We start from the raw sequence: 27,915 nt of genomic DNA, 5'->3' as shown, positions 1-27,915 counted from the left end.
AAACATTCAACTTGCAAAAGAAAAAAAACAAAAAACAAAATCTATCACCTCCACCAAAAATGAAATAATTCTCCATTTGTGTTTCAAAGACAATGAGACATTTAATCCAGTAGATATCAACTTTTAAGGACCTTTGTTTTTTTCCCCCATTTTATTTTAATTGTATCGGTCCCTTAGCAAAACCCACTATCATTATAGATGACAACTGGGATCATAGAATTCTAGAGTTCAGTGGGAACTTGGAGATTTTCCTTCCTTCCATGATATTGCTGTATATTGGCTTTCCCTCCACCCCTACATAGTTCTCAGTCTTCTGGGCAGGCTCTTCTTTCCCTATCCATCCTTAGATATTGATAATTCAGTCCTTCATGTTCTCACTCTTCCCAGGTGATCTTACTCACTCCCATGGCTTCAGCTGCTATCCTTGTGCTGATGAATCCTCATGTTACCAAGCACAAGGGGCTCACTGCATGATACACTAGAAGCCAAAATTATGGTACCAGATTTGTGAGAAAAGAAAAGTTTTTACCACAGGTCAACCAATAAGGAGATAGGAGTCCAGCCTCAAATCTGTCTTCTTGTGCTGGTTTAAAGCAGTATGTTTAGTAGAAAAGGTCTAGGGGTGGATTCTAGGATTCATGAGTGATTTTTGGAAGGAAGGGGGACGTTTGGAAAGTCCTGGGGCATGTGCAGTTATCTCTTTATGCTACCTCATGGGTTGCATGTGCAAATTTGGGGGGAGTTAGTATGAAACATGCAATGGAAATTTGGGCTGCAACATCAGCAAGCTTGTTCTGTGCACAGTACAGTTGGCCATATTGGTTTCAACCGAATTTCAGTCAGTTTTTAAAATTTCATAAATGGAAGAAGTTTCAGTGTTTCAACAAGTTGTTTCTTTTCTTATCTGCCATCCCTCAAACTCAAAAATTTCTGTTAGTTAGTTGGTTTCTTTAACTCTCCGGGGCATGGTTTCACCAATGCCTATCTTTCTTCTGAACTACAACCCATCAATCCAGCTCTTTACTGTCCATCTCTACCTTGACACTGTTGAACTAGTTTATATCCAAAACTGAACATCCCAAACTGACATTTTCATTCTTCCTAACTGTGGTAGCCAAGATGACACTTGTCTTGGTAGCCACTTCCTAACTGTGGTAGCCAAGATGACATCCCTGTCTCTTGGTATTTATGCCCTTGTGTACCCCTTCCTATACTAGATGGGGCTGATCAGTGTAACCAAAAGAACATTGTGGAAATGATGAAGCATGTCTTCTGAGGCTTGTTCATAACGACATTGTGGCTTCTTTCTTGTTCTTTCTTGCAGCATTTGCTCTAGGGGAAGCCTGCAGCTATGTCATGAGGACCCTCAACAGCCCTGTGCAGAGGACTATGTGGCATGAAAGATGCCTTCTGCCAACAACCAGCCCCAACTTGCCAAGCATGTGAACAAGCTAAACTGAAAGCAGATCTTCAGCCCCAATCAAGCCTTCAGATGACAGTAACCTCAGCCAATATACTGACTATAACCTCATAAAAGACCCTGAACCAGAATCCTCTAAGCCACTCTCAAACTCTACCCCACATAAACTGTGAAATAATATATGTTTATTGTTATTTTGGGCCACTAAGTTTAGGGGTAATTTGTTATGCAGCAATTATATAACCAATATTCCAACTAAAGCTGAAATGCCTCCTGCATTTCCTCCCTTAGTGGCCTACACTAGAATCCAAGTTCAGGAAAAAATGAGAACCTTATTTAAGGTAGTGGCAAGAAATGAATGGATTAACTGGACATTTAAAAAGTATTTGATAGAACTTGGTGATAGGAGGTGGGGCAGTTAGGGACTAGCAGGAATTTAGGAGGAGAGGCTCATTCAGTTGGGCTTATGTTTTACTGAGGTCAATTCCAAAAGGAAGGAAAGAAAAATCCAGCCAAATAACCTTTAATGGACTAAGTCTTCTTTCATAAGTCAGTTTGCACAACTTCTTCACAGGAATCAGATTTTAAATATCATAACTGAAGAGAAAAAAACAGCAAGAGGAGTTTACCTTTATGGTGGAATGACACTAATCTTTCATGCTTTCAAATTTCTTGAAATTTCCTTCGTATGCATTATCTTATTTGCTGTTCACAGTAAAACTGTGTATTGGCTAAGCCAGTTTTTATGAAAATATAAGCAGTGAGAAAAAGTAAGATAGTATGTCAGTTAGTAGATTTTTTTATGGACATTGTGACAGAGGACACAACTTAAACTGGCTTTTTTTTTTTTTTTTTTTTGAGACAGAGTTTTGCTCTTGTTGCCCAGGCTGGAGTGCAATGGCACGATCTCGGCTCACTGCAACCTCCGCCCCCTGGGTTCAAGTGATTCTCCTGCCTCAGCCTCCCGAGTAGCTGGAAACACAGGCGCCTGCCACCGCGTCCGGCTAATTTTTTGTAGTTTTAGTAGAGATGGAGTTTCACCATGTTGGCCAGGCTAGTCTCAAACTCCTGACCTCAGGTGATCCACCTGCCTCAGCCTCCCAAACTGCTGGGATTACAGGTGTGAGCCACCGCACCTGGCAAAAGGGTTTTGTTTCTAAAGGTACAAGAACAGGTACAGCTTCGGGTCAGTGTGATTCAGCCCTCAACAAAGCCACCAGGATCCATTTTTTGGCTCTGCTTCATTGCTTCTCATAGGCTGGCTCATTCTCAGACTGTACGTGATATGGTTCAGTGGCTTTAGGCTGCAAGCATGACAACACCCAACACTCAGATTGATGGAGCTAGAGCAAGTCTCTTCAGGCAGCGTCTAGGAAAGTTCTGAAATTCACTCTGATTGGCTGCCCATCTCTGAATCAACCACGTAACCCAAGGAAATAGGAACTGCTGATGTGTCAGGGTCGGTTCACATGCTTCATACCTGGAGCTGAGAAGACATCAACTCCATCCTGAAGCTCATGGGCTGTGACTAGAGCAGACGGAGTTCTCAGAGGAAAGTCGGAGTACAGTTATCAAAGCAAGCAGTTACAGATGCTAGATGACCAAAATCCAATAACTGCCCAGTAAAAATATTATACTAAAATCTAGGAACATGTGGCTGATGGACAGTCATTACCAGGAAAAAAAAGTTGTTAGGTCTAAATGTAAAAATTGAGGCAAAGAAAGTGCCCGAGCTAGAATTAGAACCCTGACTACCTGAATATTAGATCGGTTAGTGCCACTTCTACCCTACCGCTGCTGAGGGGGGAGGTGAACAGTCTCTCAGGTTGCAGACAGTGGATGGTTTCCCTCCCTCTATCTTCTATTTCATGGTGGAGCTGAATCATCCTATGTTCTACATGCTGACAGTGGAAGGTTATGACCATACCCATATCCTTGTTGTCTCTGAGTCTCCTGTGGTGCAGAGATCCCTGAGACTTGTAGAACAGAACCTGAGTGGAAAGTGGGAGGGGGATTGGGGGTGGTTCCCACGAATCAAGCAGCAACCTGGAGACAAGGAACACCTGCAACCTCAGCAGTGGATCAGAACGGCTGACTGAGCAATGGACATACTGTGCATCTTTCATTAGTGCTGAGACCAACTTCTAGCTTGGAGTCCCATGAAAGGGAAACTTAGCCCTAACACCACAGCAAGGAGCACAGTGTCAAGTGGGGACATTGCAGCAGAGTTGCCGCAAAGACTCTGAAGTGCTATGGGAAGGGATATTTCCTAGGAGGGGTTAAAGGGATTCTCCTTAAGAAGGGGGCTGGGGGAATCTGAGTAAGAGGTGGGGGAAAGCAGCCAAAGCATGATACTTAGTCATAGCATCACAAGAATTCGACTCAGAGTTCCTACAAGGTTGTCCTAAAATGCCCTGGCTCAGGTGGGTCAGCTTTGAAAGCACCCAAATTACCCCATTTTCTGTACTATGTTTAAAGGCAATTTGAAAGAAAGACCCCTAATTTGGAAACATGTGCTAAGGCTGAATCACTTTTTCAACTGAAAATTCTTTTTTATGTATTGTTACACTCCATTTTCTGTCTTGTGTTTTTTGTTGTTGTTGTTATTTGTTTCTTTTTTCTTTTTCTTTTTTTTTTTTTTTGAGACAGAGTCTCGCTCTGTCCCCAGGCTAGAGTGTAGTGGCGCGATCTAGGCTCACTGCCACCTCTGCCTCCCAGGTTCAAGCAATTCTCTTGCCTCAGCCTCCTGAGTAGCTGGGATTATAGGCGCCCACCAACACACCCAGCGACTTTTTGTATTTTTAGTAGAGATGGGGTTTCGTCATGTTGGCCAGGCTGCTCTTGAACTCCTGACCTCAGGTGATCTGCCTCCCTCGGCCTCCCAAAGTGCTGGGATTACAGGCGTGAGCTACCGCACCCCAGCCCATTTCCTGAATTTCAGGGGGAGTGAATTAATTCTAATATAGAGAGTGGGTAAAAGGACCAATTTTTTCATGACTATTTGACCTCATATCATCTTGCTTTGCAATGCTCTGGTTTTTACATCTATAAATCAGAAATGATAAGCAACCTGCTTTATAGGAATGCAATGAAGATAAGGAGATACAATATAAAAATACACATTGAGTCAGAAAGACAGATAACACTATTTAAACCAGTGTATTCTTATAATCCTCATTATTACTAAGAATGATGTTAACAGTTACGATAAAAAGTCAACATGCAGAAAGAAGAGAATAAAGTAATTTCTAGTTTGGGCCAAGATGTACTCTGTAGACATGAATTTTTAAAAGATGAGTGGTTAACACTTAGCATTTGATTCTGTGCTTGTTATAAGTGAGCAACTGAGAATTTCTATCTTTTGGAGAGTGTGTGTGTGTGTGTGTGTGTGTTATACAGGGAACAAGCATTATTTTGCATTTGAGGTCAAAACTGGAGAAATCAGGGGGATGTCAAGTTTTGTTCATTAACTTTCATACCTTTCTAACAACAGCCCCCAGATTAAACCAATCTTCTACTGTCAAATTTGGGGACATTTTCTTTAGTGGATGGTCATAAATCTTGAGGGGAATATTGCTCACTTCTTTTAAGAATTAATGGTGATTCCTAGGTGGGAGTATGGAGTCATGTATCATACCCTGAAGCATTATGTTTTTCCCAGCAGAGATGCTCAATAGAAGTCTGGAAGCTTTTGCGGCTGCCAGCAATTTCATGGTTACTGTCTGAAGTGGAAAGGGCACATCATCAAATTCTTCCTTCTAATGCAATTTTGCCTTCCTGGAATTTGTACTATTTTTCTTACATGGATAGGGAATTTTTTTTGAGAGTGCACAGTCATGTTAAAGTAAATACCCTGGAGAAATACTTTCAATTAAAATTCAGAAGTTTTAAAATCCAGGCTAGAAAGGATTTCCCTGACCTACAAAACCTAATAAGATATTTTTTCTTTCCATTTTCTCCCTCCTCATTCCCCTAAGTGTGTGGAGCTGTCCTGCTTTCTTACCTGGTGGCCCCATTTAGCTTTGCCTTCTAGACATTTAAGTCAGAAAATGGCTTTAAAGAATGTTTTGAGAAAACTTGACATACTGATCTACTCTCAACTCAATGATTTTCTTTTTTTTGAGTGGAAAAGAGAAAGAAACCACAGAAGCAAAGCAATAATAAAATCTTTTAGTCAAGTAAGAAAAATTTGACCAGGAGATACAGAGATAGTATTTGTGGTGATTGAGGCAGTTAATACCAGAAAAGTTTAGAAAGCAGAGATTTTGAGGCCCGAAGGGAGGGGAGTCAAACAGGCAGCAAGTCGACGTGGAGCAAGATAGTCTTATGTTAGAGAGTGGCCCTCTCCTCTGTGGGGCCTGGGCCTGGCATTTCATCTCTCGGTTGGGTTATGAATGCCTAGGTTGCAGAATTTCTTAGTGAGTTTTGCACATTATATATGCAACACACCTATGCAATATGAGTACAGTGCCTCAAACCTAGGTACTCAGTTATTTAGAGTTACCATTGTAAAATATTAAATGCCTGGGTATGAAAGAATGAAAATCTCTTCCTCTCTCAATGTGTTCTCAGGATTATGGCTTTAAAAAATAGCTGTTCAACTAAAACTAATTAAAACTTCCAGGTTAGAACCTAGAAGCAGACATACAACGACTAAAATGAGTGCAAGAGGATAATGGTGTCCATTAGAGATTATTCTTACTCAGAGGCAGGGCTAGGACTAGGGAGAGGCAAGAGAAGCATCCAGGGTGAACACTTAAGAGGCACCCAGCTTCAGGGCCTGCAGGCACTAAGCCTGAGCTTGCACAACACTGAGAGTGCGACTCCATGCCCTACCCTAGGCCTTGTCCTGTTCAAAGGACATCCTACCTGGCTCATTGGCAGGATATCTTGCCCTGTCCCCAATGGTTTCTTTCACACTCGCAATACCTGGAGACAAAACAGCCACCATTGACAGACTTCTTTGACTTTCCAAACAAACTCCAGAAAGATCATTACAGGACCCAGCATGGGAAGGGAAACCGAGGTGCATTGAAAGCAATAAAATTTAACTGCAGAGATGATTTCATGTTCAATCATCAAAGTACACAGAGGGACTTGCTAAAATGTCCACCGTTGAGGGTAACAAGTCATGACCTTATTCTTTCTCACACCAGCCTTAGTATATATAAATGCTAAGAATAGCAAACAGGATCTTTTTTATTGGCTTTTCAAGAACAACACTGGGGCCTGGAAGACACCAGTCACCTTCAAAAATAAGCAACAATAGGAAGCTTGAAGCTGTTGGTGCACAGCTTTCAACATACATACTTTTTAAATAATAATTTAAACTTAAAAATTTTAGATTTAGGAGGTACATGTGTGGGTTTGTTACATGGGTATATTGCATGATGCTGAGGTTTGGGGTATGATTGATCCCATCACCCAGGTACTGAGCATAGTTGCCAATTGGTGGGTTTTTTTAACCCTTGTTCCGCTCCCTTCCTCTCCATTCTAGTAGTCCCTAGTGACTATTGTTGCCATCTTTAGTCTATGAGCAGCCAATGTTTAGCTCCCCCTTATAATTGAGAACATGTGGTATTTGGTTTTCTGTTCCTGCATTAACTTGCTTAGGATAATGGCCTCCAGCAGCATCTATGTTGTTGTAAAAGACATGATTGCATTCTTTTTATGGCTGTATAGTATTTCACAGTGAACATATTTTTCTTAGACATTGTTTTCAAAACATTTCATTGCTTGATTTGCTCAACCCCATTCTCCATCTAAATCATTTGTAAACATAGCCTGATAATTACTTTGGATTAATTGGTATTATTTGATAAAATCATACAAAGCTAGATTTTTGAGAATGGTAATATGTTAGGAATGTGTTTGGCTATGAGTAACAGAAAACCCAACTACATGACTTTTAGCATAGGGGTTTATTTTTCTTATGTAACAAGATATCCAGACTCAGGCAGTTTCTGGTATAGGTTCAGTTCCTTAGTTCTCTGGGTCATTCTCTCATAATAATGACATGGCTGGGTAGCTCCAACTACTGAGGCAGTATATAAGGCAGAGAGAAGGAGGGGCAGTGGAAGGAAGGCACACCATGGTTGTCCCCTTTTACAAAGAAAGCAAAAGCTTCCCCAGCAACCCATACCAGCCCCCCTCATTATGGGTTGAGTGTTGTCCTCTCCAAAGCCAGATATGTTTTTCCCAACCTCCAGTACCTCTGAATCAGCATAGTTTTTGTTCTTTGTGAATCTGAACTTACTTGGAGATAGGTCTTTACAGAGGTAATCAAATTAAAAGGGTGACGGTCATTGGGGTGGACCCTAACCCAATATAAAAAAGGGAAATGTGGACACAGAGACATGCATACTAGGAGAGAACCATGTGAATGAGAAGCATGCATCTACAAGCCAGGGAGAGAGGCCTGGAATAGATCCTTCCCTCAGAGCCAAGCTTACAAACATCTTGATTTCAGACTTCTAGCCTCCAGAACTATGGGACAATACATTGCCTTTCCGGAAGCCACCCAGGTTTTGGTACTTTGCAATGGCAGCCCTAGAAAACTAATGCATACCAGAAGACTTGTTTTCATATGTTATTAGCCAGCACTGTGCCCCTGGCTTCCCTAACTACAAGGGAGGCCAGGCAAGTATGTATTTAACTGAACATATTTCAATCAGAGCATTAGGATTCTGGTAGCAAAGAAAAAAATTGGGGGAAGGGCGTAAATAATCAAGAGCATTTTCCACCAGGGAGAAAACGCTTGCACTTAATGAGTGGCCATAGGATGGGTAGCTCTCCCTCCAACACTAATCAGATTTGAAGTAACAGCATGTTGGGGATAAAGTTAGGCAGTGGAAAGAGTGCAAAGGGTTTGGGGACTAGCACTCACTTTGCCGCAACTTCCTACGTGGTTTCACACAAGTTGCTTTAACCTCCAAGCCTCAGCTTTTTTTATCTGATAAATGGGATTAATAATCTATGCTCTTAGCATTTTAATAGAGCTTTTTTTTTTTTTTTTTTTTTTTTTTCCAGACGGAGTCTCACTCTGTCACCAGGCTGGAGTGCAGTGGCACGATCTCGGCTCACTGCAACCTCCACCTCCTGGATTCAAGCAGTTCTCCTGCCTCAGCCTCCCGAGTAGCTGAGACTACAGGCACGCATCACCATACCCAGCTAATTTTTGTATTTTTAGTAGAGACGAGGTTTCATTATGTTAGCCACGACGGTCTCGATCTCTTGACCTCGTAATCTACCTGCCTTGGCCTCTCAAAGTGCTGGGATTACAAATGTGAGCCACCATGCCCGGCCAATTTTTATTATTTATGGTTTTTTTTTTTTTTTTTTTTTGAGATGGAGTCTCACTCTGTTGCCCAGGCTGGAGTGCAGTGGCACAGTCTTGGCTCACTGCAACCTCCGCCTCCCAGGTTCAAGTGATTCTCCTGCCTCAGCCTCATGAGTAGCTGGGACTATACGTGCCTGCCACCACGCCCAGCTAATTTTTGTATTTTCAGTAGAGACGGGGTTTCACCATATTGGCCAGGCTGGTCTCAAACTCCTGACCTTGTGATCCTCCCGCCTTGGCTTCCAAAAGGGCTGGGATTACAGGAGGGCAGTTTTTAAAAGGGTTTATCATTCTAGTGTTGTCTGTCTACATTGCCCTCTGAGATCTGATGGGGTAAAGCAAAGGATACCAACTAAGCTTGCAGGCTTTGGAGTCACCTCACCTGTTCCTATCACTTAGATGTTGTGTGGTCCAGGATCAGTTACTTAACATCTCTGTGCCACAGTTTTCTTATATGTGTATAATAGGTATATGATTAGTAGCTAAATGAGACAGTTGTGAGCATGAAATAATATATGTAAAGCATTCAGAACAGTGCCTGGCACATAGCAAACTTTATATATGTTAGCTGTTATTATCAGGCCTATCCAATTTATAAGTGATATGGAATCGAGAAAGATAGCAAATGTTTTAGACCATAAAATCAAGAATCTAAAAAAGATTTTGACAGAAAGGAAGTGAGCCAAATATAAAAAGATGAAGTTTAATAAGTACACATAAAGGTCCTGTCTTGGGGTAAAATAGCAAGAATGAGGGAGGCCTATTTTTATAGTAGCACATGTTAAAAAATGACCAATAGGTTTTTAGTTTATTATAAATTTAATATAAGTTAACCATGAGATGCACTTACAAAACAAAATTAGATTTAGGTTGCCTTGATAGAAACACAGTATTGGAAACAAAGGAAAATAGAACCCAACTCTGTCTCTGCACTGGTTGGACCACACTTGAAATAATAGATTTCCTTCTAGTATTCCTCACAGCAGCCCCTGAAAATTGATAATTGCCTTCACGTTCTTTAAGGGCTGGTATATGAAAAAGAAAAGAGATGTATTTTTGGGATGCCACAGAAGACAGAACATCCCCAATATGAATAAATTAGAGGTCTGCTGGACTACAGCTCAGTCTTAGAAAGAGATGACTATGAGCCACCTGGAAATGGAATGGCCTCCTTCAGGTGGGTTGCATGGGGGCCCCTGCTCACCTAAATGCTTAAGCCATAGTTGGTGGGATAATTCCTGGTGAAGGATGTTGCCAAGCAGACCAACAAGTAGGCATCCCTACTGCTTTGAGGAAGGGGTAGGTACTCACACAGAAGTCACATGTTGGTTGCCCATTGGCCAAATTTGGTCTGCTATTGTGTAGTTTTTGTTCTATGTGAAATATTTTTTTTCTTGTATATCTGGATTCCTTGTCAAAATTTAAAAATCAGGAGATTTCACACAAAAAAAAATTCCTTTTTTTTTTTTTTTTGCTTTCTTTGAAAGATAAGATGATCTAGCAGCACATGGTGGATCTGTATTGTCACAGATGGCTGGAGTTGAGCAGTAGCCATCACCTTTAAATGGAATGTGCCTCCTCCAATTATCCAACATCCTCACCTGGCCCACCTTACTCACTGAGGTTACCTGTCTGGTCCATAAGCATTTGAGTTTGTGATTCACATGCCAGTCTCTAGGGGCTTCCCTTACCCTGAGGGTCTAGACATTTCCTTAGTTTTGTCCTGCAAACATTAGGAGAAATTAGTTAAATCTGTGGAAGTGTGGGTAAAATTCAGATACATGTAGAGACTGGGGATGTGTTACAGAATAACTGCAAGTTTTAGAAAACACTGACATAGCAAATGTTTAAAGCTAAGTCTACATTAAGGAGCAAAAAACATTAAAAATTTTTATTTGAATTTTGGTTGCAATCTACATGTTCTAAATATATATGGTTCTTGCTGATACCACCCTAATCTTTGAACCCGTTCCATTCTTCATAAGTCATCATGGATCCTTGCATTGTATTTATTGATGGATGGATGGACAAATGGATAGAAATCATGCAGGAAGGATGGAGAACATAGAGAAAAATGTAACCAAATGAGTACTATTGTTTCTTTCTGTGACATATGATCATGTAATAAGTGTGTATTAAGTATTCTGTGTCAAGCATGGTGCCAGGTTTTAGGGAATGCAAAAAAGGAGTAAAAAACACAGACATGTTCTGAGGACCTTGTTACTTTTGCCCTTATTGTTAGTTTCAGCTTAAAAGTTAGGACTCTAAAATTTGAAGTCCAGGCTCATTGGGTTCAAATCCAGGCTGTACTCCTTCTGTGCTCTGTAATTTTGAGCAATTTACTTAACCGCTTAATAAAATAAGGATGATGCCAATAATATCTATTTCCTGATGTTGTTTGGAGTATTAAATGAGAGAATCATGTAAGAGCATTTAGTACAGCACTCAGCACTTACTGAGCATTCAATAAATTATTCTAAACTAGCTTCCTTCAATACCTGCAGAAGGAACATCAAAATGAGAAAAGAAGGTTCATTTGTGTGGACACACACACACACACACCCTCACTCAAAACTGGTCTTACTTTCACACTTCTTTTCCCTTTCCTCCTTCTCCCCTTTATCTGCTGCCTCCTCCTCCTCTTTTCTCTATGACTTCAAAGTTAATTTTTTAAACAATTTATCATCAACTTTTTAAACATATAGCAATGTTGAAAATTTTTTCCAGTAAATAACCATAAATAGGTGAGATTCTGTGCTCTAGGGACATTGATTCACACTAAGCAAAGTTACAAGGAGCTAGAATAACAATGTATATCTACTATATTTCTTTCTCCCTTATCCTCTGGTATTTGACTTCTGTCTTTTATTTAACACTTTTTTTTTGTATTGTAGTTCCTGTATTTTATTGTATTTGTTCATACTTCCTCTCTGGAATAAAAGAAATAAGAAACAAGTATGTAAATAAATAAAAATAGATACTATGTGTTTACAAAGGGAAATCTCATATAAGTCAGTTCATTCAAAAGAGGAAATCACAGATCAGAAGGTTGCTATGGTAAAGACAAATCAAAAAGGGGAAATTCTAGGCTGTCAAATACTTAGTAAAGCTACTAAAGTAGATCTGTTTCCATTCTAAATTATCTTTAAAGGTCACTTAGGACAACAGTTACCCCAGGGCAGTGTGGAAGAAAGTTATATTTAACCAGTCCTTACTCTTTAGCTTTCCTTTGGCTAATGCTGTTACTAGTTCACAAAAAGGCCTGTTATTGTATCACCTTTTGAAATGTTACAATATTCAAGATTATAGTTTCCCTTAAAATGTGATAAATGTAACAGTAACTGTTTCTTAATAGATTGAGAAGTGCCTTAAATTCTGAAAAATATATTACTCTAAATCCCTCTGTAAAGTGGGTTCTTTGAGAACATCTCATATACTTTGGGTAGATTTTGGTAATTTTAATTATGAAAATTTTTCTACGTGCCTTGGAACTTCTATATTCTTTCAAGCACATTTGATATCATTTGAGCTAATATCATCTGCTCCTGTTTAGGCCAAGCTGACAGAATCCAGCACGAACAATATGGTGTCCAAACAATACTATAGAAAGCAATATTATTTTAAAATTTTATTAAAGATATTTTGTATGTTCTTTAAATTGTTTTTTAAAATAATAGTTTTGAACATGTAGAAAGGACAAAACAAAAGAGGATTGCTTTAACATGAATATTCCTCAAAGATTGAAAATTGATATCACAGAAAAGGAAAGGATTGGGGCTTATATGTGGCACAAGGAGAGCTGGGTGGAATTTCCCATTTGGACAAATTGGGTAAGAGGAGTAAGCCTCTCTGAGTTATGCTACCTTTTGGTCTTCATCAAATGAGATTGCACTGGCTTCCCAAATAATGACCAAAGGGAGGCAGAGCAGCTAAGGGCATACCTTCCACGATGCCCAGTTTGGGAGAAGCCAAAATGAAATGACACAGTATAAAGCATGACCACAGTTGCTTCAAACAATCTTTGAGCATTGCAAAGCGGCAGGACAAGAGAGTTAGGAGAATTGTGAAGCATTCTGAGGGGGGCATTGAAGCATTATTTCTCCCATTTAGATGGCACAAATGGAGGAATTTTTTTTTTTTTTTTTTTTTTTTTTTTGAGACGGAGTCTCGCTCTGTCGCCCAGGCTGGAGTACACTGGTGCGATCTTGGCTCACTGCAAGCTCCGCCTCCCGGGTTCATGCCATTCTCCTGCCTCAGCCTCCGGAGTAGCTGGGACTACAGGCGCCCGCCACCATGCCCGGCTACTTTTTTTGCATTTTTTAGTAGAGACGGGGTTTCACCGTGTCAGCCAGGATGGTCTCAATCTCCTGATCTCGTGATCTGCCTGCCTCGGCCTCCCAAAGTGCTGGGACTACAGGCGTGAGCCACCGCGGCCGGCCCAAATGGAGGATTTTAAAGCATGTGATAACTTACTCCTGAGAAGAGCAGGGACCAGCATTAAAAACTATGACTCAGCTGAGTTTTCAAAGCACTCAAGTAAGCATCCTTCTGGTAAAGAAAATTTAGTCAGATTCAAATGAGAGACTAGTCAGAAAAAAAGCAAAACAAAACAAAACCTGCTTCTGACATTATGAATTTTCCAAACTATCTAGATCTATCATATACATAAAAACTCATCATTGAGCACTTGTGGAATAGGTATCTCTCACTTAAAGGAATGGTCATTGTCAGCAAAGTTTGCAGTACAGAGACTTTCCATCAAATCAATCTTATTCTCCCGTTGATTTCCATTACAAAATCCAAGATGCATTCTGCTGTTAAATCCCATTAACTGCATACCAAGCCCTTTGGAAATGGCACTTTTAAAAGAAAAATGATAATATTCTGATAAAACATTGACAGTGATATTTAACATATTAATAATTACACTTGTATTCAACATGTCACAACAAAAAATGCTTAGGATGAAACACAACACTCTTACAAATTGTGCCTCACATGCCGCAAAAGCTAAGAATCTCTAAAACATTAGCAACTTGATTTCTCACTGGCTTCACAACTATCTGGGCATTTGCGTCATTGCACAGCAAAATTAATTCTTTTTACTATTTTTTAAATTTTTTCTCATTTCCTACTGGCTTCTTTTCCAAAATCTTTGTCCAGAGACCCCTGAATAGCTTGTGATGCTATTCTTAGATGGGGAAAATCATCCAATCAGGTTCAATCATAGCAGCTTATCCTAGTGCTTGCTGGGATCTCCCTACCATTGGAGGAACTGGGCATCTCCTGAAAAGCAGTGTTGCAAAGGGAAGCAGTAGATCTGATGAAGGTTGGACTAGACACTTCAAATGCCTTTTCTAACTTCTGAGACACAGTACTACTCTCTCAGAAATTGATATTGGTAATATGTCTGTGTTTACCATTTTATTTTCAACCTAAGTCCTTTGCATAATATATGTTAAATGACTGGTTTACATAATATATGTTGAATGACTGATTGAATTCAAATGATGATTTTGTTCTTCATAGAGGATACTGACACTTTAGGTGCTGATAGCTCAAGCTAGAAAAGTGACTACTAATATTTATCTCCACAGGAATCATGTAACACAGGTCATAATGACATTCAAAGTCCAACATTCTAAGGTTGGACAGAGCATTCTTGACAGTGAACTTTTGCTGGACTTGTGAATTCCTTACCTTTATCATGATGGTAGGTGAATTTTTGTTAAGCAATAGATCGCCTGAGTTAGAAGGAAGCAGCAAATTGTCTCCTGGGTCACACGCCCATAACTCACAATCTACCAGGTCCCTCTTTTATCCATTTTGTATGACCCACTGCAATGTAAGATGTAACATTCAGGGTTGGCTTTGGCATTTTATTTAAAAATAAATGTTTTGTTAAACTATAATATACCCACAGAATTCTAAAAGCTAGTGGCAAGATTGGGATGTCTTCTGAAGAAGATAATAAGAGTTCTTGGTTAATTCACCGAGACCATTTTTTAAAGTCTATCATGTCTAGAAATCTCAATATGTTAGTGTCTTAAAATTAAACCTAGGAAGTCAGACCCATGCTAATTAAACTCACAAAAAACACACATATTAACTAAAATGTCTTTGGATGTTTGCATTGACAATAGCAATAGTACTGCCACGGTGACCAGGCTCCTGTGGTTGTAACCAGTTCATTTTTTCCTGTAGGCAGAACAAGCGGGAAGTCAAATTATGGGCAGAAAGTGAGCACAGAATGAAGACAGAGAGACGTATTTTCAAGAAATATTTTTATCCAGGACACTAGAGGCCTGATGAGACTACCATTTCATTTTTCTCAATTATGAAACAGCTCTCACAAGTGGCCACATACATGTTCTCATGTTCTTCCAAATTCAAACCATGTTTCTCAGGCAGTCTTGTTTACCAACCTCCGCCTCTCTGACACTCACATTTTCTACGACACAACCCAAGTTCACACTTTCCTCCACTGTAGTAAGATGGTGAAGGGAAGAAAAAGTCAGTACACAAAAATATTTATTAATGATAGGACCACTTATAAATTAGTCCCCCACTCAAACATCCCTTCTTAACAATCTTCTCTCCTGCTCTCATAGTGGCAAACATTTACAATACAATGCAATATATTCAATTATACTGCAAAGTAAAATTGCAAATCGTGCCAAAAGTGTTAGATTTTATGATGTCAATGAAAGTAAGGTTGATAAGGCCACTGGCAAATAGAGATTTGTAGAGTTAAACTAACAAGTGAAGGTAAAATCAACAGGGAGGGTGACTATATTGCTGATTCAGAAGAGAATACTTTGAATACAAAAAACTAATAGAGACCCTTGGGGAAACTGATGAAGCCCTCTAACATTTTTACAAAATGACCCTCTTTTTGATTATCCTGTAAAAGTCAAATATGAAATAAGGCATATTGTAAGTTGAGTTGGGGAGAAAAAGTAATAACTTTTCCTCCCTTATCACAAGGTTTATGGCTGACACTCCTATAACAAAAGACAGTTTAACAAGAGAAAAGTATCACAAATCTATTTAATCAAAGTTTTACATAACATGGGAGCCTTCAAAAATGAAGACACAAAGACCCAGGGAAAACTGTATTTTAGTGCTTAGGTGGGATAAAGGATGAACAGTCGTGTTGAAGTAGGATTGGATAAAAAGGAGGTATGGCCTAAAGTTAATAAACTGGAAACTTAACAAGGCCTGTTTGTTCAGATTCTCTTTGGCCTCTAGGGAGGGGCAGAACACCTGTCACATGAAGGTCTTCAGGGCAAAAGGGAGGAGGTCAGAGAGTGACCTTCTTAGGTTTTATGGCTTGCTTTGAGGGAGAGAAATTTCAGTTTCTATGATCTGTTTCAGGAGAGAAAATAGGAGTAGGGGAAGGTCAGAGAGAAATTCCTGCTTTAGTGGCTCTCCCAATCTCCTTTGGCTCAAAATACTCAGTATGTCAGGGTGCCATACATATTGGGGTATTGTGTTCTGGGCCCCAACCGGTGCTTTACCTTTTGTAGAAAAATTAAACCAACAATCACTTTCTTGATGTATTCATTTTACAATTAGCACATAGTCATACTAACAACGTAAATATTGTTAAATACAGGCATACTATGAAAATATTGCTGAGTTTGGTTACAGCCCACTGCAATAAAGCAAATATCACAATAAAGTGGGTCATGCAAGTTTTTTGTTTCCCAGTGCATATGAGTTATATTTACCCTATACTCTATAGTAAGTGTGCAATAGCATTGTGTCTAAGAAAAAACAATGTACATACCTTAATTTTAAAATATTTTGCTACTAAAAATTGGTAACTATCATCTGAGCCTTCAGCAAGTCATAATCTTTTTCCTGGTAGAAGGTCTTTCCTCAATGTCAATGGCTGCTGACTGATCAGAGTGGGTTGCTGAAGGCTGGAGGGGCTGTGGCAATTTCTTAGAAAAAGACAACAATAAATTTGGTCACACTGATGCTTCCTTTCATGACAGGTTTCTCTGTAGCATGCAATGCTGTTTGATAGCATGTTACCAAAAGTACAGCTTCTTTCAAAATTAGAGTCAATCCTCTCAAACCCTGTGATTACCTTATCAACTCATTTTATGTATAATAATATTCTAAGTAGTTTGTCATTTCAACAATGTTCATAGCATCTTCACCAGAAGTAGATTCCATCTCAGAAAAGAACTTTCTTTGCTAATCCATAAGAAGCAACTCCTCATTCATGTAAGTTTTATCATGAGATTGCAGCATTTTTGTCACCTCTTTGGGCTCTACTTCTAGTTCTTTTGCTATTCTCACCCGATCTGCAGTTACTTTCTCCACTGAAGTCTTGAACCCCTCAAAGTCACCCAGAAGGGTTGGGATCAACTTCTTCTAAACTCCTGTTAATGTTGATATTCTGACCTCTTCCACAAATGAATCACAAATGTTCTCAATAGCATCTAGTATGGTGAATTCTTTTCAGAAGGTTGTTAATTTACTTTGCCCAGATCCATCAGAAAATCACTATCTATGGCAATTATAGTCTTATGAAATGTATTTCCTTAATAATAAGATTTAAAAGCTGAAATTATTCCTCGATCCACAGGCTGCATAATGGATGTTGTGTTAGCTAGGCATGACAACAACATGTACAACTCCTTATATATCTCCATTAGAACTCTTGGATGGCCAGGTGCATTGTCAATGAGCAGTAACATTTTGAAAGGAATCTTTTTTCCTAAAGAGTAGGTCTCAACAGTGAGCTTAAAATATTCAGTAAACCATCATATAAACAGATGTGCTGTCATCCAGGCTTTGTTCTTCTATTTATAGAACGCAGGTAGAGTAGATGTAGTATAATTCTTAAGGGCCCTACAACTTTCAAAATGGTAAATGAGCATTGCCTTCAAGTTAAAGGAACCAGGTGCATTAGATCCTAACAAGAGAATCAACCTGTCCTTTGAAGTTTTGAAGCCAGACATTGCTTTCTTCCTCTAGCTATGAAAGTCCTAGAGAGCATCTTCTTTCAATGGAAGGCTGCATCATCTACCCTTATCAATGATTTTAGCTCAGTCTTTTGGATAATTTGCTGCATCTTCTACATTAGTACTTGCTCCTTCCCTTGTACTTTAATGTTATGGAGATGACTTTTTCCCTTAAACCTCATAAATCGACCTCTGCTATCTTCCAACTTTTCTTCTGCAACTTCCTCACCTCTCTCATCCTTCGTAATATTGAAGAGAGTCAGGGTTTTGCTCTGGATTAGGTTTTAGCTTAAAAGAATGTTGTTGCTGGTTTGATCTTCCATCCACACCACTAAAACCTTCTCCATATCAGCAATAAAGCTGTTTTGCTTTCTTATCATCTGTGTGTTTATTGGAGTAGCATTTTTAATTTCCTTCAATAACTTTTTCTTTCCATTCACAGACTGGCCAACTGTTTGGTGTAAAGGCCTAGCTTTTGGTCTATCTCGGTGTTTGATATACCTTCTTCACTAAGCTTATGTCTAGATTTTGATTTAAAGAGATATGTCACTCTTCCTTTCACTTGCACACTTAAGAGGCCATAGTGGGGATATTAATTGGCCTAATTTCATTATTGTTGTGTCTTAACAAATAGGGAGGCCTGAGGAGAGGAGGGGAAGAGCCAGTCGGTGGAGTAATTAGCACGCACACACACACTAGTTAAGTTCTATGTCTTATTTGGGCACAGTTCATGGTGCCTTAAAACAATTACAATGGTAAAACCGAAATAACTGATCACAGATCACCATATCAGATATAATAACAAAAAAAGTTTGAACTATTGTGAGGATTACCAAAATGTTACACAGAGACATAAAGTGGGTACATGTTGTTGGGAAAATAGTGCTGATAAGACTTGTTCCAAGCAGGGTTGCCACAAACCTTCGATTTATATAAAAAAGCAGTATTTGCAAGGCATAATAAAGCTATGTACAATAAAATGAGGTATGCCCATATAGGACAGAATAAATGTATTTTAATAACATTTAGTTTTATTTTCAAATAAAGTCTTAAGCAAAGCTTTCTTCACTGATTGGTCTGAAATTTGGTCCCAGTTTTAAGTAGATTTACTTTGAGGAGTACTAATCACACTGGGATAATAAAGACTTCCTACACTAATGAAGCAAAACTTTACTGGTGGAAACAGCCTGATGCCTTTAATGTGTGTATTCACATATTAAATTTTTACTATTTTATTCTTAAAATATCCTCATTTATTTCTAAGCTCTCCCGGGTGGGGGGATAATTTATTATTTACTCTAGGGTGTTTCCTATAGGATTACTTCCAAAGAGTGACATTATTAGAAGTAAAATGAATACCTCCCAAGGCAATACTTGTGGAGAAGACAGATTTTGGAGTCGATTTGGAGGCAGACCTGTATTCTAATCTGCTTTTACCCACTTACTGGACACATGGTAATGAGCAAATTACATGCACTCTCTAAACTTCAGTATCTTCATCTATAAAAATGGAGCACTAATAGTTCCCTCACAGGATTGTGGAGATCAGAGGTATGTGTAAAATGCTAGGTACAAAGAAGGTAATCAATCAGTAAGTGGTAGTTACAACAGTGCAGTTTATTTTGGTTTGCTGAACTGCCAAAGTTCTCTTGTGATCTTAATTTGTTGATTACTTTGTACATCTGGATACCTTGCATGTGTTTTGCAATGTGAATCTTGGGTCTCTAGGCTATAAAAAGTAGCTAAATATAACTAATATTGAAAATGTGCCTTTCAGAATGCCTTGCTGCATAAATCTCTTAAAATGAATCTAAAATATTCTACAAAGCTTGGAGCAAAGATCATAATGAGGTTTGCAGTATTTGCTTTGTAAAATTTTGGTTGAGTCCTTTTGCAAGTCAGACGGCTGATAGTTACATAGGAAAAGTCTCAATGGAAGCCTCCTCCTCCGGCCCCACCCAAGCAATTTTTGTAAACACACACTGATTTAAAGCTGAGGAACCCCATTTTTCACCATACAAAGCTCAGTACAGAACAGTGTGGGGAGTCAGATGCTCTTGGATTTGAACCCCTGCTTGACCACTTCCAGGTTGTGAGACCTTGACCAACTTACTATTTCCAAGCCTGGGTATCTTCATCCATAAAGTTGGGGATACTTTGGGGCTGTCCTTAAGATTAAATGAGACATTGCATATAAAATGTTTATGCGCATACAGCACATTCGAAGTGCTTAATAAATGGGAACTATTATTTGTAAAATCTTCAAACTCACGTTAACCGATATGTCCTATTTTATTCAAAAATGGTTATAATGTAACACACACAAAATAAGTTCACTTGAGTCTCAAGTACCAAATTATATGGTTGGTCTTGCCTCACCTTTTGCCTCTAGTTTTCTATACCCAAGTTCCTTTCCTTCCCCTATTATTCATGAACATGTTTTTTGCCCTAGTGTTTCTCAATGGTTCCTGCCCATCCCCCCAGTTGAAATAGCATGGGGGTCAGGGGAGAGCATGGAGAAGGGGAGACCTTGTAATAAACTAGCAAGGGGTTTCTACCTTTCCTCTATCTCCAAGATTCTATTAATAGTATATTCTCCTAAAGGTCCTATTAGTTTACATAGCTCAAGTGGGGAGACAATGATAGCTAATGTTTAGTATTCACCTAATAGTGTCAGATACTATGCTAGGTGAGTTACCAAAGATATTTTGACTCTTCATAACAACTAGACAACGCGGATCCCACTATTTCTGTTTCTGAGATGGGTAGATACAAGTTCTGACCCAGTAATTCGCTCAAAGTCGTGCAGCTAGTTATCTGGCAGCGTCCTTGCACATCTAATTGCAGATGCATCTGCATCTACATTAGAGTAAATGTTCCAATTATACTCATACAATGAATGCTATGAATCTAGCCAACAGAATTCCAGACACTAACAAGTAAATAAATCAGGCTTTCCTCAATCCCAGTAATTCATGTTTAATATTCCTTGGCAAATAATTTCAATCTGTGCTTGTTTCATAGAGTAGAATCTTTCAAATGTTGTGTTATCGAGTCCTACATAGTCAAAGGGAAGGGAAAGACAAGGAGGGTGATTAAGGTGAAGCGTTTCTTCCATTACTGGTAGAACGAAGTTTCTCATCTCTTAAGCACCGAATTCTGCAATCATTCCAAAAGTGGAAGCTCAGCTCACAGCGCATTTTGGGGAAGCTTAAACCACACTAACCATTTAAGGTCAAGCAAACAATTGGCCAACCCTAACGTGTATGGTGCAGGGTTTTCATCTCAGATGTAACAGATCTCTCTATGTCTACATCCCAACTCCAGAAAACGAGAAATCGAGTTCCTCCTCTCACCATCGAAGCTCTGCAGACACCTCGCTGGAGACCCCATGGTGAGCCTCATCACGTAAAGGCCCCCTCGCAAGCTGCCGGCTCCAGCTTGCGCCCCACGTCTACCTAGGCTCCCTCTAGCCTCTTTAACGCACAGTCGAGCAACAGGCCCCTTGCAATCAACTCTAGCCGCCGGACTCCTGACCAGGTCTCTCGCTCGGGGTCAGAAGGAGGCGCGGGAGGGAGGGCGGCGGCGGCGGCGCCCGCGGGGCGGGGCGGGGACTGTGCGCAAGGAGGGGGCGGGCGCAGGCCGCGGTCTCGCTCCGCTCCCCTTTGTTCTCTCCCATTGTGTGGCACTTCCTCCTCAGGCGCTTCTTCTCTGCACCCTGGCAGCCCGTGGGGAGTTCGGGAAGAGGGGCCCTGGATGCCTTTTCTGCTTGTTTTTGAGTACGTGAGGACCTCCCCGGCACCGCCTCGCGCGGGTCCCTGCCCCGTGCCCAGGCGGAGGCGGGGTGGCCAGTGTCCTTCCTTCCCGCTCCGCGCCCTCGGCGGCTTCCCCGCGGCCCCCTGCGCCGCGCCCCCTCCAGGAGGCGTCCTGACCCCGCACTCCGGACTTTCACCTCCCGACCGTCAGCCTCAGGGCCGCCGCGGCAATGCGCGACCCCTTCCCTCTGAGGGGCGCGGGCTCCGGACGCGCCGGGCTCTGCCAGGCATCTAGTGGAGGGTCGGAGGCCAGCGACCAGCCCGAGCCCAGCCGCCCCGGCGTCCCGGGAGCTGGCGCGAGTGTCGCCACGACCCTCCCCGTCCCTTGCGCTCGCGCTGCCCGGCCGCCGGGCGGCCGCCTCAGCCCCCTTATATAGCCCTCTAAAAATAGCTCGCCTCGCACCGCCTTGTAAGGCAGCAGGGAGATTCGAAGCGCGCCAATCCGCGCCCGCCGCCAGGGCCAAGCCCCGCCCCAGGCCCTGCTCCGGGCTCCCCATTGGTCCTCAGTGACTTCATGAGCCCCCTGTTTACCTTACATGGTCACACGCGGCCTAATGGACGCCCTCCTCAGAGATCCCACGGCTGCGCGGAGAACCGAACGGAGGGAGGGAGTTTGGGGAGGGGGAAGAGCAGGAGGAGGAGAAAAGGGAGGGGGAAGACTACAAACTAGCAAGGATGGGGTGGGGGGTGGGGAGGGAAGGGAAGGGGGGGGAAGAGAAGCGATCGCGAGAGAAAAAAATGCAACCTCCCAAAATAAAGAGCAAAGATTGCATTAGGAGCGAACAGCGCTGCAGAAATAGATGGCAGCTTCGTGTCAGTGAGTTTGCATCCCCCTTCCTGATCCACGAGCTGGAGTGATTAGAGCCCTGGAAGGGAATTGTTACTCCCGTGGAGAAGTCCCCTTTTCCTGGCAGTCGTCTGCACTGTACACGCTGGATGCCTCTCTCCATCCACCCCACTCACTCGCTCCTCTCTCACCTCCTCTCTCCCTCTCCTGCATTGATTTTTTTTTTTTTTCCTTTTTAGTTGACTGAAACAAAACAAAACAAAAGGGCCACTGGATGTCTGCCTTCTTGGGGGGTGAGCCAGACAGACTGACAAACAAACAGCCCCAACTGTGTTCGGGGGAGGGTTTCGCCTCCCGTTTTGCCCGGCAGCAGCAGCATGGACGTGTTGGCTAGTTATAGTATATTCCAGGAGCTACAACTTGTCCACGACACCGGCTACTTCTCAGCTTTACCATCCCTGGAGGAGACCTGGCAGCAGGTGAATGATTTAAATTACTTGTGTAAATCGTGTGGTGGCGGCGGAGACGCAGGGGCTGCGTTGGTGTGGGCTCTGGGTTGAAATTTTTGTTTGTTTGTTTAATTTTTTTTTCTTCCTTTTTGGCTGTCTGTTGTTGAAAATGTTTTCTGAAACAGTCATCTGCGCTTACCTCTCCACCCACCCCTAACCTCGTAGAGTGCCGAGCTGAGCAGCCGGTCCGAGCTGCCTGCGTTTCAGTCGCCAACACACATCCCTGCGCACACGTTGTCGGGTTTGCTGTCCCCTATCAGAGACCTGCCGAACTTCTGGGGTTCGGAGGAGCCGGGTGGGAAGGTGGTTTGGGGTGTTAGGAGCGATTGCTGACAGGGACCACGTTCTCGCGTGCATGAGCTCTACCCACTTGATACCTGAAATCAGGTTCATCTGTTTCAACTGGTGCTTATGACCATCGGATGGGGGGCGGGGGAGGGTGGGCAGGAGCAAAGCGGAGTGTTTTTCAGTAATTAGCGAGTGTCAATAAAGAATAGGAGCTTGATTTTGAGATTAGAAGGTAGGCAAAAGAGAGAAGAGCCCACTGACAAAAGATACTCAAGGAGGACGGGAAGATGTAGCTGAGGCTGACAATGAATTGTAGGTTTTCCCAGTGTGATGCCTTCAGAAAGAGAACACCCTCTATGCGTGTCCTTGTTTCTCTTTTTTGTTTAGGGTCCTTCTCTAGTTAGGCAGCACAACCTCGGACAAAGGCTGATGTGTGCTTCCATGCCTTTGACTTTGTCTTAGAGGACTAGTTAAGAAACTCCCAGGATGCTGAAGGGCACCGATGCCAAGTTGGCTAGCCGTCCCAGGGAGGATGAAGTGGGGCTGGTGACAAGTTCACTGGGCTTTGTGAAGTGGAATAAAGAAAGTGCTGGTCAGTGGAAAGTGCTGGCTCTGCTGCGGAAACAGTGGTTTTTTTCACCAGCGATTAGGAGCTGCTGAGGGGACATTCTGCAGGAAAGATGGTGGGTGGGGGCGGGGGGACACGGGTATTTAAAAATTGTACAGTGTGCACCATGGAAAGTCCAAGAAGACAGTCCGGATTTGCACATAGGAAGTGTGAACTTGTACAGTCCGTCCTGGAGAAACCCGCTTGCCCTTGGGGGGAGGGCTGTGAGAGGCTCGGTGTGTGGCTGCTCGTGTAATTTCTTCGCTTAGTGACAGCAGCTTGTTAAGGCTAATGAACGGCTGAATTTCCTCTGCCGGGATCCAAAGCAGGATTTGCCAGCTTGAGGCTGAGATGTAACAGTCTCTGCTTTAGCAAAAGAGGTTTGGCTTTTGGTATAAGGAGCTGAGTGGCAAGGCGGATCCTTTAACTGTACCATTGTTGCTAGTTCACTTCTGGTCAGAGGCTGTGAGTTTTCCTCCAGGTATTGGCGTCTGGTGTCTCTGTGTCCACACATGCATTCTTGTCCAAGGACGCTAGCAGATGCTTGACTCTGTCTCTCTGTAAACACATACACAGTTCACATATTTTTAGAATAAAGTCTTTCTTCAATGCATCCTTTTCCTTATCCTTAACGAGAGTGTATCTCATGAAGGGTCTCACTGGATCTTTTTCTTCCTTTTATTTCCAATGCTAATTAAACCAAAATCTTCTGAAATAGCCTTCATTTCACACTGTCAGCCCACTGGTATGGAATCGGTTGCATATTAACAACTGTCTAGACAGGTTAGAGAAGGGAATCTGTTGATTTAGTCAGCCTGCCCAAGGCAGCTCTTGTTTGTGACTAACTGTTAAGCAGTGTTAGAAGGAAGAAAGTTGGCTTTATTTGTTAGAACGTTCCCTACTGATGAATCATGCAACTTTGTTTTGGTTCAAGTTTTCAGAGTAGTAAAGCCAGATTTGGAGGAAGGTCTCTTCACAGGAAACCTGCTTTTCTAGATCTGGCTAGACCATCCAGGACAAACTCTAGATCTGCAAAGAAACATCATCGGTTTGACAATTAGAGGATGTATTAGATCTATTGTTTCCTAAGAAGCCATCTCTGCTCTTCCTTCTCCCCTCCTCCCCCTGCTCCTCTGCCTCCTCCCCATTCAGGGAAGCTCTAGTTTAGTTTCTACAGGCAAAGGATTTTTCACCCCTCGGAACCCCCTCATTTTTTGCCTTAACCCTCTCCAACTGCCAGCCACTCTCACCTTAAAACCCTTAGCCAACTTATTCAGCGTCATGCTTATAGCCAATGCTGATGCATAGCTTGTGGGGAAGCACTAATAAACAATATATCACTCCAGTGAGCTTTATGTTCTGGACTCCGTAATCACAACTGCTCTATATAAAGGCGACTAGGACCATAGGTTTACACTGATGACAAAACCTTTAACCTCTATCCCTTCCTTCTTCCCCCTCCCAAAACCGTCTTGCCGCTTCTGAGTATAAGGGGTGGTGATGGTGATATGCAACTGTTAGTTCCAAATCAACTATCGGATAATGAAATTTTGAGACTCTTTTGCTCAAAACAGCTCAACAGGGTTTCTGCAAAGAACCCCAGACAGGAAGAAGTTTCTTTATGCTCTGGGGTAATCAGATTTTAGAGGTCAAATGAGGAGTAATTATTAGATGTTCTTCTTAAAGTGAACAATGTACCTGGGCTCGTGGAGATGAGCAAAATGTGGAGACTCTGATAATCTGACTTGGTTTCTAGAGAAAGAGTGGCTTCGATGATAAACTCAAGAACATTTTTACGTTTGAAAATTGAAGATAAACGATTTGGGGATTTTATTTTAAACTTAGGATATGGGATAATTGTTCTGCTTAATAGTCAGTGAGCCTGTGACAAAGTCACTGACTGTGGCAGGGCTCCCTCCCGTCACGGAGATCCTCGTTTTGACATTGGATTTTCTGGCAATGATGCCTTAGCCACATAGCTCCAAGTCTGAAAATAATCGTTGCTGGTATAATTCTAAAATCCAAATGGACATCACACATTAACAGCTCTCCATTCCTGGGCTCTGACTGCATACTTAAGCACTCGGCCCAAGTAACATCATCTTTCTGCCTGTCATATAACTGTAAATTACACTGTGCTTATGTGGTCTATTATTTTATAGAATTCAGCTGACGCGCAATTCTTAAGACTGCCAGCCTTAAGCGCTTTGAAAACTTGTAGGAAAATTTCCAAGAGCTGTCTGAGCAAAAGTAGGAAAAGGTCAAGGGTAGGACAGAAACCAGAGTTTCTTATGGGGTACCACTTGATTATGGGTAAAGGGAAACTCATTCATGACTTTTTTTGCCAATAGAAATCATGATCTTTTTTTTTAGACACACTGCTGACTTGGAAAATAAAAAGAATTTGATACAATACTTTTATTTTCTTCTTGAATATACAAAGACTTTTAGAACTTTTATATGTTTTATCTCTAGTCTGCTATTTCATGAGTGCAGGTCAAGCAGTGATGATCTAAGTCTTATTTGGACTTAGCTTTGCGTCGTGTCATTGAGGAGCATCGCATGTTTGCTTGAAAAGTCTTATGGAATTATGTTTGTTGTTAATGCTGATTCATAATTGGCAGATGGGGTCAGTTTCAGGCCTCTCTTTGCTCAGAGAAAATTTTCCACTGCTACTGGAAACAAATAAATAAATCATAGAACATTCTTCTCTCCTCCCCCATTCCCCTATTGTTTTAAACTAATGGCATACTTGGCTACTGTAAGGACTAAAGTGTCCCCATAACACTGCAATTTCATCTTGGTTTTAGGCACCCTGAAACACTTTTTATGAGGGCCTTTGGTGTAAGGAATCTCTAGGGGAAAACCTACAGAAATGGTTGCATTCCAAGAACAGCCTCATGGTACCAGGGATGGGATTTGGTCTGTGAGCCACATTGCTTCTCCTTTTATGTGAAGATCTTGCCTTTGCACTTCCTTCTGCAGGCCTGGGCCGCCAGGTGCTATATCAGCCAGGAAAACAAAGCAAACTGTAGGGTCTGTCCATCCGCAGGTTTGCCTCAGTCCCCAATTCGCAGATAACCTTGTCATGAATTAGAATTTCTTGGCAACAGCACCACCCAGGGAAATTTGTAGACACAAAGGAGCCTTGCTTAGCCACACTGAAAGGATAAAATAACTGGTTTTTTTTGTATGTGATTTGTGTGTTCTTCAGTTACTGTAAATCTGTTTCTTTATTTGAAACAGCAACTTGGTAGATGAAATAAAAATATAACTGCCCGTTACCCAGAATTTATCTTTATGAAGATGCAATCACTAAATAGATGTAACTCTACAAATGAAAGCACATGTGACTGCAATCAATCACACACTTAGCCTTTCTTTAATAGATTCATTTCCATGTTCCTTTAATAGACACATCTTTGTGTAGATTTAGGGGCTTCAAACACTATCATTCAGTCTACCTGTTTGCAGTTTGGTATTTTAAAGTGGGCAAACATTATAATGCAGTTATTTTTTACTACATCCGTCCTTAGTAGGGGGAAAAGGAGGTCACTATTCTTTGTTCTCCATGAACTTCCCACCCCCACTCCTTACCCTGAGGAGAATGGGATGTTGGGGTCCCATCCATTTAAAAGGCAGAGCAGAAGATGCAAGATGACAGCCTTGCCCTGAAATGATTTATGTATGGGTATGTCAGAGACCTTAAGCATCCAAATGTGGGCTGCTTCTTTCTGCCAGCCCATTCTAAACATAAATGCCAGTGGGGGCTAATTTGCCTCTCTACTTAAATGGAGATAGTTCAGAGAGGGTCCTAATGGGGCCTTTAATAGCCATTCTTTTATGAATCTTCACATTCTACTCTCTGCAGAGAATTCTTGCGTTTTAACTTTTGGAGTACAAGAAGACATTGCAATCTTCTTTAATTGCTCTCTGTGCCTGTTGAGGAAAGAAGAATACAATTTCCTCTGGCCAGTCCCATCTGGCTCAAGTTGATAGGATAGCTGGTCTGATTCCAGACGGGGTCGGTGGATACCCCTTATCTTTTCATTTTATAGTATTGTGCAATGGGCTTTTGATTATCTTTGCTGGACCCCACGACTGGCAAATGCAGAAAATGGCTCTGTGATTCCAGTTCACTCGATATATCCGTTAGCCTGTGTGTTAGA

The 27,915-nt window shown here is 41.5% G+C and overlaps 1 protein-coding gene and 1 long non-coding RNA gene across 7 annotated transcripts in view; one reads left to right on the top strand and one right to left on the bottom strand.

Moving 5' to 3' along the window:
- The window catches only part of LOC117979449 (uncharacterized), a 62,232-nt gene extending 40,021 nt beyond the window's left edge, over positions 1–22,211 (bottom strand). Inside the window, exon 1 of the long non-coding RNA XR_004670296.3 lies at positions 22,087–22,211. This is a non-coding gene — a long non-coding RNA (uncharacterized LOC117979449). The remainder of the gene's footprint in view (positions 1–22,086) is intronic.
- The window catches only part of KLF7 (KLF transcription factor 7), a 455,464-nt gene that overhangs the window by 342,340 nt on the left and 85,209 nt on the right, over positions 1–27,915 (top strand). The window contains exons 1-3 of one of the 6 annotated variants that reach the window (XM_063595261.1): positions 14,400–14,472; positions 21,068–21,134; positions 22,582–22,821. In XM_063595261.1, the coding sequence (XP_063451331.1) occupies positions 22,720–22,821 (102 nt within the window). In that variant the 5' untranslated portion in view covers positions 14,400–14,472; positions 21,068–21,134; positions 22,582–22,719. Of the gene's footprint in view, positions 1–1,324; positions 21,520–22,069; positions 22,822–27,915 lie in introns of those variants that run through there. The other 5 variants (XM_063595259.1, XM_063595260.1, XM_055109017.2 and 2 more) reach the window with 5 other exon arrangements.

The sequence above is a fragment of the Pan paniscus genome, chromosome 13 (genome assembly GCF_029289425.2).
Source record: "Pan paniscus chromosome 13, NHGRI_mPanPan1-v2.0_pri, whole genome shotgun sequence".
In the NCBI taxonomy this organism is placed as follows: domain Eukaryota; kingdom Metazoa; phylum Chordata; class Mammalia; order Primates; family Hominidae; genus Pan; species Pan paniscus.
The sequence above is the reverse complement of the archived record's forward strand: the minus strand, read 5'-3'. Positions and strand labels throughout refer to the sequence as shown.